This window comes from Anarhichas minor, unplaced genomic scaffold, assembly GCF_050575085.1.
Source record: "Anarhichas minor isolate MPS153535 unplaced genomic scaffold, ASM5057508v1 ptg000040l, whole genome shotgun sequence".
NCBI classification, from domain to species: domain Eukaryota; kingdom Metazoa; phylum Chordata; class Actinopteri; order Perciformes; family Anarhichadidae; genus Anarhichas; species Anarhichas minor.
In genome coordinates this window covers 11,943,915-11,956,983 of record NW_027466486.1, presented here as the reverse complement: position 1 = coordinate 11,956,983, position 13,069 = coordinate 11,943,915, and the positions used below count along the sequence as shown (strand labels likewise).

Here is a 13,069-nt window from a genome sequence, read left to right as displayed (position 1 = left end):
TAAGGACACTTAATAATAGTTCTGGAAGCAAAAATAAGTTCTGAAGGGATTGTTTAAAATTGGTTAAAAGGTTGAATCCAGATGTTTTCTGACTGTCCCAATGAAGCATTTCCCTTTCTCTGAAATCCGTGCCATCCCTGCCTTTCATGACAGAAATTAAGATTGAAATCCCTTTGGGAAGCATTAATTACATTATTCTTTAACATCAGCTACTCTTCAAACTATCTGTCAAAACCTCTCATCCAACTTCAAATTATCATCCACAATGGTGTTATTGTTGTGCAAACTCTCTGTTTCTTTTCAGTGGTTTAACCACCACATTACGCCCACATGCCAAGCTTACAACTGCAATAAACAACATTTTAATGTAGTATGCAGTATCTTGCGGCCACAGCAAGAGGTAAAATGAGACATCAAATGCCTTTAAGTCCAATCAAAGCAGGAGCGAATATAAAACATCCTCTATTATGCTCCACCACAGTAGGGTGTCGAGAGAACAATGAGGGACAGTATATTGTCATACCAACGTAGGATGGCTTAAGATGCTAGATTTATCACTGTAGGAAATCACTGGAGGAAATCACTGGAGGAAAAACAACTGGTTCCAATGTACTGACTTTGTTCAAAGGGCACGCTGACCCTTACAGTATATAGCCCCCCCCCCCGCTCCTAATTCTAGGGTTATCAAAACGAATGACCCTTTTCAATGTTCCATGGTCTTATCTGACATCAAAGGTAGCCCGCTTCCTGATATTACAAAGCACAGCTCTTGGAACTAAAGATCTGATGTGAGCGATATATTGGCCCGCAGATCAGAGCGTTCTGAAACTGGCTTTTCAGTTTGACCATTTAGCATCCCACATCTAATTGTAGGGTAACTTCATGAATGACTAGGACCCTGGAAAATGTTGGGTCAGACTCAGGACTAGATGTAAATGACATCACTGCTGGTCTTGTTGGACAGCAGCCGGATCTGTGTGTGTGTGTGTGTGTGTGTGTTTTCTCAATCTGTGGCCGTGGTGGAGACTGTAGTCTGTATGTACACTGGGTGACTAGTTTGCGGTGCTGTAGTTGTTGGTCCATGAGCTGGCAAGTCTGCAGCGGTCTACCTAGTAGCTTATTTACTGGTCTGCTGAGTAAGTGCCGCTGCCGACAGCTGTGGTGGTTTGTGTGTACATGTTGTGAGTGGTTTCCCAACTTTTATCCATGGCTAGTACAGAGTGACCTCTGTAATAAAGTGTGTGTGTGGCCAGAGTGACCAATGATGAGGGTTGTCATGAATGGTAGCTGGACTTATTGTCCATGTATGACAATAAACAGAACAAACCCCACGTGTTGACCTTTGAGTTTCAGGTTAATCAAGTAGAGCTTCAACCGAAGATTATTTTCATTATTGATTCATCTAGAGATTCTACCCTCTTTTAATTGATTTTTTCAATAGTCTGTAAAATGTCGAATGTTCCAAAACCCCCAAGGTGACATCTTCAAATACCTTGTTTTCACATTTTAGAGGATAGAACCAGTGAATAAATGCCATTATTGCTTAAAAAATAAATCCGCTAGCAGAATTTTTGCAGATTAATTTCCTGTCAATCGCTGAATCTATCACTGTACTATTCTTGTACTAAAAGAGTGCTTGACAGATTTAGCTTTTCTCATCGGACCAGTTAATAAAAAGTAACCCAGGCTGGAGAGGTCGGGGTCTATCGCTGATACAACATGTGGGAAAGCTCTCAGAGATGACGATAGCAGATGCTAGCCACTCACTAGCCCACTGGGGAATCCCCTCCCACACTCAAAGGGTGGGAGCCCGTAGAGGGAACGTTCCTCTTAACCGAAGTGAAAAGGACATTTACCATAAGCAGTAGTGACCGGTGGTGTATTCAGAGTTACGTGCCAGAAGTTTGATCGTGTATGTTGGTGTGTAGTCACTGAACAGGGCACCGTAGTTTGCCTCCGTGCTAAAATAAAACAACCAAAACCTTATTGTTCTTTGAGAAGTCTTGAACTTTTCTAACTTTGTTGGGAAGGTTGTGCCAATATATACGCACACACTAATTAAGACAGAGAGGGAGTTTTTTTTGCCAAATTGTCCACTGACTGCAGTCATTGTACTCTTCATTTGTGATGACTTTTCTTTTGGACGCGAAGACATCTTCGTTCTGTGAGCTGGACAAGTAGACTTCCTGACCCTGAAAGCCACTTTAGAAATACAGGAAATTAACTTTTCTTACCAAAGAAATCCACAGTGACTTGTCTGATCGCAGGTGCCAGATCAGACATGACAGCTTCACATCGAGAATGATACAATGGAACTGAACGACCTAACTGGGAATGTCGTGTTCAGCAACAGCACTGCTCGCATGAAACTCTAATCTAATGGAGATTTCATAGTGATCATTTATTTCCCTTTACTCTCAATGAAAGCTAACTTAAGCTTGGACTCGCACCCAATTAATTTCATGCATGCACTAATAGCATGCAGGAAATTAAGGTTCAGGATTATGAAAATGAAGGAGCAGTCAGGACAGAGCCAAGAACAGTCAAATCTAATCTGATCGTAATTACGGAAATATTTCAAATGTACTAAAATCTTACCATATGGACTCTGACTGAGTGTTGACACAGCAAAGCACAGTGAAACCTTCTGTGTTAACAATTGATGAATGAAAATTGCTCATCCGTCAACACAGTAGGACCAGATTACTTAGCAACAAATACTATCAACTGAGGGAACAATGCTCCCTAACAAGCTAGAAGCCTTATTTTCCAGTAAGTACCGTGATTTCATTGTGTTTACTTATTGGTCAGTGAGGTAATATACACATGCTCATTATTTACCATCCCATGTTATCATCCAAAGCTGTTTTGGTTAGCCCTCAGGAGCATGGTGGTATATGGTAATATATCCATGCCAGGACCCTGGGATAAACGACACCCCTCTCTCTTTGTGGTCCACCAGATACTGTGTTCTGCTGCCAAGGAAGTCAACTGTCATCTTGTGATTGGTTGCCAGGAACCATGGCCTAGTCTGTGGTTGGTATGGTTTTGTAGAAAGAAATAGTAGCTTGCTTTTCCTGACATAAAGAAAGCTTGTCAGACTGTTGAGCAGGGGAAAATTTGCAACAGTGAGGAAAAAGTATGGAAAGTGTAGGACGTCTGATGGCACACCGCATATGATATTGCTTCAAGATGTGGAGCAGGGTTCTCTGGACAGGAAACTTCAAAATCTGGCACTTTGTCATTCCGTGTTGTTATACAATCACTGACTGCAGCTTTAAAGCCAACTGTTGTATATTTCCTTTTTTATGGTCCATTCATCTGTGGAGGCATCAAACAGCAGTCTCATGCCAAATCAGGAACCACACTGGGGTAATATCAGAATCTATCATTAACGTGGTTCTGCCGAGAGTAAACAATTCACTCAATCTGGCAATTATGTGGAATACAGTATCAGCATCTTCATAATGGGTTAAAAAGGTTTAGTGAAGTTGTTCACTTTCTGAAAGAATTTCCCTTCTCTTTAAAATGGCAATGATGCCCTTTCCAAATACAAATGAATGCCAAACCCAGCTTTTCAAAAGCTTGAATGTTCTTCGTACCCTCAGCCAAGTAATTGTGTTGCAACAAAGCTGGCAGCTATGAAGTATTGAGAAGACAATAAGGTTTTGTTAATTCTGCCCTCTCCTCGTCCTCTCCCTCCCCACAGCTCCACATCAGCGTCTCTGCAGAGAAAGTCAAGCTCAACTTGGACTGCCAGGAGGTGGCAGAGAAGCCCATCAAGGAGGCCAATAACATCACACTGGACGGCTATGAAGTGCTTGGCAAGTTGGCCAAGTCTGGAGGCGGGAAGAGGCAGTCTGCAACGGTAAGCGAAAAAAGAAACTTTTGAAAAAAACGCAAAGGCTTAGAAAAGCACGTTTGGAAGAGCATCTCACAGCTTTCCAACCGATGAATATCCAAATCCTCTTGTGCATAGTTGCACAATTCAATTTGAACTGCTCCCAGTGACTGCTGGAAGGATGGAAGCCTGCATCTTTTTTATTTCTCTGACGGACTCATAGTTGTCCTGCTTTCAACAGTATGCATTTCCATCAAGAATGGGAGCCATTTGTAACACCCCTTGACGTTTCCCCTCTTCTTCTGTTGTGTAGTTCCAGCTCCAGATGTTCGATATTGTCTGCAGCTTGAGCTGGATCAGCCGAGACAAATGCTGCGACCTGCCCGCCACAGTAAGCACAAGTGTCATTTTAGAACCATTTAACAACAAAGTCAAGTTAAAAGGCCATCTATAGGTGCACTTGAGGGATATTTCGGTTTTGATGTACATGTACGACTAATTGCAATTTTAAAGAATAAGACCGAGAATTGTTAACTTTGTTTGTTCTTAGAATCAATAGCAGATGAACCATTCTGTTTACTGTATATACTGTATGCATGCAAGTCTTCTCCGAGGTTTATCTAAGCTGGTTTGTAGTCATTGGGCTAAATGCAAGGCTGATAACTAGATTGCAGTTTAAAAATAGAGTGCTTCAGTAGAACTGAATAGAACCTTGTATCCTGTGCAGCTAATCGGACTGTTACCAGGATGATCTACCAATTACATGAAAACAAGTGCTGCAGACAGTAAATCACATTTATTTTGATTCAGTATGGTAAATACCGGACGCATGCAGCATTTATCCCATTATGAGCAGTTCATCTATAATTTGCATCAGATATTAATATATCATGTCAATGACTGCAGTGTTGCATATATAACTCATTATGTCAAAGACTCATTTCCAAAAATGTGGTCAGTGTTTGCAGCGGTCAGTGAGCATCTGGTCTCAAAGTCCCACACTGACTTTGCATGGGCCACTGTTCCATCGTGACCTTTGCTGGGTTTCTAAACGGCCTCTGCTTCTTAAACTGGACTATAAGAATACTCCTCTGAAGTGTGTTTGTGCATTTATGTGTTCTGATCTCTTCATCTTGTGTCTTCCCTTTCAGAGAGATGAGGCCAAGTGCCCATCCCTTCCCCACTCTTGCACATGCACACAGGACAGCATTGGCCCTCAGGGGCCTCCTGGACCTTCGGTAAAGACTCTCCCGCGGTCATCCCTGCTTGTCCTCTATCTTCACCTCCTCTACCTTTGTCTGTTTTGATGTGATGATGATGATGATGATAAAGCCATACGTCTCTCTGCTAGTATCGACTGCACAGCTATAATGAGCTACTTGATATTTGCCTGCTATAGTGAGACCGAGGATGTCCTTCGCATCAGTCGTGATATTTTGTTTTCCTTTGGAAAGAGCAGAGGAGGATGAGACCGGTGGCATGCATTGAAGTGTGGGCTCAGGAGGCAAAAGTGTCAAAAGATAAATGCCTGTTGGAAAAACAACAGTGCAAAAGTCTCGAGGAGACGTCTGGAATATATGTGCTTGGTAACTTCACTAAACCCCTGTGAGGATTCGGTGGGGCTTGGGGTTTTAGGGATTTTGGAATCTGCTCCTGTTGTTACACTCACTGTGCTTGTGGCTCCTTGTTTTTCCAGGGCAGCCCAGGTTCTAAGGGACCACGAGGTGATAGAGGAGAACACGGCAATCCTGTGAGTAACGCCTTACACCACGATAAGCACGAGATAAATTGTTATCTTTTTTTTTTTTTTTTTACAGGCTTTGAATTTGTAACTTTATTTACTTCAGCAATTATCAATAATGCTAAATCCACTCACTGCCATTGTATTTCATAATTTCTGCTCTGCTACAGCCTTACGTTAGCCTGCACCATCAGACAACGCAAGTTGCACACATCTGAATTTAGTTATCGGCTGTATATTTTCAAACCATTTGATTCAAAGGGGCCACTTGTCAAGTACCTTAAGGCCCATTTCCACTGTTGATGTGCATTTTCTATATGTGTGCAATAAAAAGTCTGATTAGACATGCTTCTTTTTGTAAGAGGGTGGCTTTAAAACATCTTTGCTTTTTGTCTGGGTATATGCTGTAGGGTCCAGTGGGTCCACGCGGAGACTTAGGGCTCCCAGGCTCAATGGGACCACCGGGACCACAGGGCCCTAACGGACTGTCTCTACCCGGAGAGCCTGTAAGTTGCCCTACAATACAAAAGTCCAGCCACGCAAGAAACAGTTAAGAATTCATGGTAGATGGAGTTGAATGTATATGACACACTTTGTCCCTCGTTATTAGTGCTGATACGAAAGTGTAATTCTGTTGCCAATCCACCAGTGAAGTCAATCACAATCACAGACTGAAAAGGATAAAACAAAGATTAAAGCTTCTCGCAAAACTTTCTTTTCCTCCTCCTCCACCACCTTCAGGGTCGCCAGGGACCAAAGGGAGATTCTGGAGACCCGGGCCTGTCTGGCATGCAAGTAAGTACTTCCCCTCTCATTTTGTGGTCTATGAACAGGAAACAGGAGACTATCCGTAGAGAGCTGCGTTGCTACTGGAGCCTGGATTCGGTCCACATGCTGAGATTGAAACCACACTGAGTGTAGGAGGTTTACCATGCCATGTCAGGGAGACCCACACTCTCAAATCAGCCTGTTGATTGACAAACAGTAGAAGGTCGGTGATGCAGTTAAATTATTATGGAGCGCAGACTCATGTTACCGAAGGGGAAATAGGGAATGGAACACGTTCTTCCACAGCCCTGTAATTGAAGATGTTCGTGACTCGGTAAAGACTTAGTGTGTCTGAAGCTTGAGCGTCTTTGACTTATAGTAGATGTCATTTTGTGGACTTATTGGATGAAAATGACATTCATGTAAAACCAGACTTACCATGACCACAACATGAGTTCAAAGTTCTTTGAGGTTATTGCTCTTTCGAGTCAGAAGCAGATTTGAATTCGGGCTTCATTTCAGGGCAAGGGCATTTTTGAGTGGGCTGGCATTACACAGCCATTTCTTGGCCGAACAATGTTCATTCATCCAGCTGAGGTCATTCAGCCAACTCCCACCATTCAACTGGAGAGAACATCGCCGCTGGTTATTCTGGCCTCTGACTGAGCATCAGACATGGGAGAAAGTGCCTATTCTATTATCCTCCGCGCTTGTTGGCAGAATTGTCTTTACACAATAAAGCTTATTATAACAGCACTCTCTATTCAGATTTCACGTGTCATCACGTGTCGACAGACAAGAGGGAAATTGTTCTATTTTTTAGTTACAAAGATGATATATTATTTTTGGCTGAAGAGCTGGGAAACCCCCGTTTTTTTCCCTGTGTATTCTAGTTCAACAGAGGCATCGGGGAGCTTTATGAATGTGTTGTTCCTGATCATTAGCGTTTGATTAGGTGTGTCTGCTTTTTTTCCCCAGGGTTCTACTGGACAACGTGGTCCTCTGGGCCCCAGCGGACCAAGCGGAGTGCGGGTAAGATCTACCTCCAGCAGGCCTGCGTATGGTGTGCACACTGTGTTGAAAGCCAACAAATGGATCCAACACTTACTGTAGTTAAAGGACATGTTTTGCATGTGATCACCCACTTAGCTCAGCGTCGGCAGAAGTACTGCATGCTCTCACTTGCGTCAGACAAAATAATTGAGCCACTAACTTATAAATATAATTAAAAAAGACAGATTTAAGGCTGAGACCAATATTAGGTTATGACACTGATATATTGCATGAATGGGGTTCCCCAGTGTGTTGTAACCCATGTGTGATTGTATGTTATTTCTACATAGGGGCCACCAGGAAAGGAGGGACCATCTGGACCCAGAGGCCCATCAGGGCCCATGGTGAGTGTGTGTGTGTGTGTGTGTGTGTGTGTGCGTGTGTGTGTGTGTGTGTGTGTGTGTGTGTGTGTGTGTTTGTCTCTTTGTCTTTGTGTTTTGCAGAAAAGAGCCAAATAAATATTCCTTGGAGCATGCTTTCTTTCCTGATATATCTGCACCAATTACGTCTCTGGCTCCACAGTTGCACTCTGCTGGAACTGCACATAAAAAAAAGTAGTCTGTAGGCCCCCCCCCCCCCACTGGTACGAGGATGGTGCATGCATCTCATTTTCTTCTTCTGTGGTTTGGGGAGGTCTGAATCTACTTAATCCAGCCATCATGCCAACAGGCAGCGTGCCAGTTTAGAATTCACACGCACTATACCATCCTGAATGCTTCAAGACCCATTAGCAGTGCCGGATGGCTGGTCTGTATGTGTGTGTGTGTGCATCCCATCCCAGTTGGCTGTTGGGCATGTGTGTGTTTCCATCTCCTCCTTAGTGTTCTTGGCAGCTTGTGCCACACAACCCCACTGCAGATGTCAAGGCATGAAACTCAAACTTAAAGCTTGTTATACAAACGTTAATAGGGAGCAGGAGGTAAACTTTCCAATTATGTTTATTGTGCAGTAATTTTAGGTAAACACCAATCTCTCTGTGTTATTTCCTGTTTGCTTTTTTAGGGAAACCCTGGAAATCCAGGTGTACCAGGAATTACTGGGAAACCAGGGAAACGAGGAGACACAGGAAACACAGTATGTTCTCAATAACAGGACACAAATAACGGTTGCATGACAATTTTTAGGAGAGGTTCGAGAACGAGGTTGTTGCTTGTTCTGACACTGTTCTTCACCTTAACAGGGAACTGTTGGCCTTAAAGGAGAGAAAGGAGAGAGGGTATGTATTGTTTTTTTAGGAAATGCCATATGCCAGTTGTCACACATCACTAACGAGAAAAAACTTTACCATCTCTTCATGAAAATGTCTTTGTTTTCCAGGGAGACTTCGCATCCCAGAACATGATGCGCTCCATAGCCAGACAAGTTTGTGAACAGCTTGTGAACAGTGAGCAAAACCGTTTCTTCAGATTTAGGGAACTGTAAGGTCATTAAAACATGAATCCAGTACAAATCCAGCTGTTTTGGTTCTTCTCTTGCAGGTCAGATGAGCCGAATCGACACGATGCTCAACCAGATTCCCTCTGGGTATCGTAGCGACAATCCGGGGCCTCCTGGTCCTCCTGGCCCTGCCGGCAACCAGGGATCCCGTGGAGAGCCTGGACAAGCTGGTCAAACTGGTTTCCCTGGAAACTCAGGTTCGCCTGGAAGTCCAGGAGAAAGAGGTACTTCACTGTTGTGTTGCAAAGGAGCAGGCAGGAAAATAATAAGAAAATAGCGAGCAATGATTTAAAGGCCATGGTTGTGTTGAATGAGTTGACTCTAGTGTTGGTCCAACATGAGTGGAATAACAACATAACAGCATTACCTTACCTTGTGTAGATACGAGTTAGCGTTGCATAATATGATTAAATCCTGGATCTGGGTTTCATTTACGCTCTTTAGATTTCTACTCATTGTTTTATTGGTGTGAAAATGTTTTTTTCCCCTCTTTTCTCTGTTTTATGCAGGTTTGGCAGGAGAAAAGGGAGATAGAGGATCTCCAGGAACTGGTATCAGAGGACAAAGAGGTCCACTAGGGCCCCCAGGTAACACAAGGCTCTTTAAATAGCCCAATTTTTCTGTCAGTCTCCGATCACAATGAGGCGAGGAACATAAGTGACCACAGTTTCTGTTGAACATCGTCCTCCAGCAGCTGCAGACAGTCTGCTGGTCTCCCACTGTTCTGTTACAACTTCATCTTTACACTAAAACACAGTTTCAGTGTTTTTCACCTTTTTGTGGACCTTTTCATGTCACAGTACTCCCGTAAGTCCAATTAAAATGACACATTCCAACCCGAGGCCACAATTTACCTACAGCATATGGGTCTTAAGCACCTTCAGCTGCTTTGCATACATTTTTTGGACGGACCCAGCACATAAACCCAGTTCTTTCTTTTCTTAAGGATTTATGTCTCGTGTATATGGAACTTCTCCAAAAACTGTGCACATTTGAAATAGAACACACTAAATGGAAGGTATTTCCTCATTAAGGAGAGAATTTATATGTCTAGAGTTTAGACGGTCTTTAGTCAGTCTTTAGTCAAGGGCATGATGCAGCTATCATTGTTTAAAACTCTTATTAGTCTGATTTGTCAGTTTGAAAAAGGCCATCGCCTTTCCTCAGTTGAATTTTATATCCAATATGTTCTAACTGAAAAGTTCACCACTTCAGAAGCCTTCCTTTCCCTAGGGAAGCTATTGCAAAGACACAGCAACCTTCTATTGATGTCGACCCCACAACACCAAACACTCATATGTCTGTTTCTGTGAATGAAGAGAGAAACAACTGAAGACCAGTGGGAGGAAGTCCATACTGATGACTCACTTGTGTGTGCTTGTGTGTGTGTAGTGTAAATGCATGTGTGTGGGAGAATCTGATTGTTGTACAATGAGCTTTCTTTGGTGGCTTTATCGGCAACACATGGGCTCACTTAAGGACGAGAAAAAGAGTGGGGAAAAATTCCATCCTGAGTTTTTACCGTCTAGACAGACGGGGTGGAGGTTTGGGGGGGGGGGGGGGGGGGCTCCACACAGCCCAAGACTTTTTTTTTTTTTCTTGGTCAAGCTTTTTAATTGAGCCATTGAAAAATTCAAATTATAGTGCTGCAGCCCCGCGTTACCCCTATCGATTTCCACTGGAGATTTACGGGTGATGTCAGTGGGTTTTTGTGCTGCGCTCCAGACACTGGCCTTCAACTCCAACTGGCCTCCAACTCACCTTCTCTCTCCCCTTTGCAGGGCCACCAGGCGAGTCAAGAACAGGACCCACGGGTACTTCTGGCTCCACTGGGCCTCGCGGACCTCCAGGTCGCCAGGGCACTCCGGGGGTGAGGGGACCACCAGGACCCACTGGATATTGCGACTCCTCTCAGTGTGTTGGCATTCCTTACAATGGACAAGGATACACAGGTACACTCAACACTGCCTAGGTCCTGCATGGTACTACATTAGATGCAAGACTAAATGTATGCAGACTAATTACATTTGCAACTCAGTGCACTACTTCTTTCTTTGATAATGTATGGAGATATGAATGGAAGTATTGTTTTAAACCGGAAACTGTTATTTCCATAAGAGGTTCAACTGATCGTTCCCAGAGCCCCGTCCCGCTTACTGTTGCTACGCCTGTCAAGCTAGATCGTTCTTGCATGGAACATAATGCGGTTTAAAATGATAACTTGGCAGATTCACCATCACAACTCATAGTCATTTCTGAAACAATGAGGGCTCTATTTTAGACAGAGGTAGACAAAAGAAGGCTTCTCATATCTAGCCAGAGACAATCGATTTTTTCTGACTGTGATGACAACTGTCACGAGCAGATTTAATTAGCTGTAGCTGGCTGGCTAACTAATTAAGCTAACATTAGACAGACAACTGTCTCTGGCTGACTCATGTTTCAAACTGACTTTGTGGAAAACGAGATCCCTGTCAAAGTGCACCTTCATTCTCTGCTCAGGGCGCCATTACTCCACTTTATCGCTACATAACTAATCGTTGTTTGTTTCTATATTAATGCTCTGAATTTCAAATATAGCACCTTTAAAGAATATAAACACACAGTTTAATCTATTCCACACAATTTGACTGTTGTATTTTTGATTCTGAAAAGGATAGAAATGTGCTGAAATCCAAAGCTTGACAGGCCTGCTATGCTTAGTTACTGGTGCTAATGCTAAACTAGGAGAAGACAATCTATTTGGGGGAGGGGTTTAGTGAACGCTGAGTAAGGAGTCACATTTCCAATATCTCCATACATTGAATGTACACATTTTTAAACTGGCTTGTAAAGCATTCTAGCTAATTGTGTATGATGACTTACATTAAATCAAAATGATACTTATGACTGTGTTCCGCAGTGAAAACTCACACCCTCTTTGAACTATTTGCAGGTTAACGTGCATAGTAAACGTACTAAGTCACCTGTACCGCTTACACTCTGTTTCTGAGATGTTTGCCCACTCGCTATGGAGCATGTAAGGATAATCACCATGGACATAATTATTGAACGCTAAACACAAACATTACGAAAGCCAAAAAAAGCAGAACGGAGCGGACTGGCACTAACATCATCTCACAAGCTACAGTGATGGCAACCTGCTGGCCTGTTTGCATCTTGAACCACAATCCGAGACTGAGCATTTCTACAATGGAAGGAGCATGTACAAATACCACCCAAAACAACTACTAACAAAGAGGATTTCATAACTGAAAGCGATGTTAATGTAGCGGTGACATGTGTAAATAAAACTAATTTTTGTCCCTTGTAAATGATTGTATGAACCAGGACATTTCACTAAAAACATCTGTATTGAGCTTGTGCCTCATAACCCTCTGCTTACTTACCACCAGCATAACCTCTGTTTACGACGCCTTAAGTGACTTAGACAGCTCTGGTCCAGACTGAAGCATGTTCCTTTTGTAATTTGAATCCTCATGTTCTTTGTGTACGTTGGCCAAATCAGTACTGAATGTTGCTCTCCTGCCATTTCCATGTGTTCTTTGTAGTATGAGCTGGTTATTTTACTACGTCTTATTATCCAATAGGTTGATGGATTTTACTGTAAATGTCATCACAGCATTTGGAACAGGCTTTCTTTTCAATTAGCTTGTTATGGTACTTCGGGAAGCAATAGTAAGACACAAGGCATTTGTTTGGAATTCCAAAGTTCAATATAATTTAAAAAGTGTGCATGTGAAACGTTGTAGAGGGAACCCTTTTTTTATTGGCCGTCCCAAATATTTTTCTAGCCAACAACTACCAAGCTGAACCTGACGTAGAGACTATACCTGTGGAGCCAGCTGGAGAGTTTGAGGCGATACAATCACCCGGTTACTCACGAAACCAACGAGGAAAGAGATCACTACCACACGACAAAACAGAAACACTAGCATCATAGCTACATTGAGGAGCTCTCAGAAAGCGTAACATTGAAACAACTTCCATAATCACGCATGTGAGGATGAAGTGATTTTCTGAAAAAGGACCTAATACTTATATGGGTTTGATACCCCTGGCTATATTGAACATATATTTTTTTTGACATGAGAAAATTTAGCAAGATGAATACAAACTTACATGTTCGTTCATTACAAACCTGTGTGCTTGCTAAGTGTTCCCTCTAAGTATCTGTTTGTAATATAACTGCAAGTGTTTATCGGACTCCAATGTGTTGTGCACTAATC

The 13,069-nt window shown here is 42.7% G+C and overlaps 1 protein-coding gene across 1 annotated transcript in view; it reads left to right on the top strand.

Annotated features, from left to right (window-relative positions):
* LOC142968070 (collagen alpha-1(XII) chain-like) overlaps nt 1-12,822 on the top strand; it is a 52,431-nt gene extending 39,609 nt beyond the window's left edge. The window contains exons 51-65 of the mRNA XM_076107801.1: nt 3,710-3,868; nt 4,155-4,232; nt 4,993-5,079; nt 5,538-5,591; nt 5,993-6,088; nt 6,324-6,377; nt 7,329-7,382; nt 7,694-7,747; nt 8,406-8,477; nt 8,584-8,619; nt 8,721-8,787; nt 8,882-9,064; nt 9,350-9,427; nt 10,622-10,792; nt 12,635-12,822. Of these exons, the coding sequence (XP_075963916.1) occupies nt 3,710-3,868; nt 4,155-4,232; nt 4,993-5,079; nt 5,538-5,591; nt 5,993-6,088; nt 6,324-6,377; nt 7,329-7,382; nt 7,694-7,747; nt 8,406-8,477; nt 8,584-8,619; nt 8,721-8,787; nt 8,882-9,064; nt 9,350-9,427; nt 10,622-10,792; nt 12,635-12,783 (1,392 nt within the window). The 3' untranslated portion in view covers nt 12,784-12,822. The remainder of the gene's footprint in view (nt 1-3,709; nt 3,869-4,154; nt 4,233-4,992; nt 5,080-5,537; nt 5,592-5,992; nt 6,089-6,323; nt 6,378-7,328; nt 7,383-7,693; nt 7,748-8,405; nt 8,478-8,583; nt 8,620-8,720; nt 8,788-8,881; nt 9,065-9,349; nt 9,428-10,621; nt 10,793-12,634) is intronic.
* The last annotated feature ends 247 nt before the right edge of the window (nt 12,823-13,069 follow it).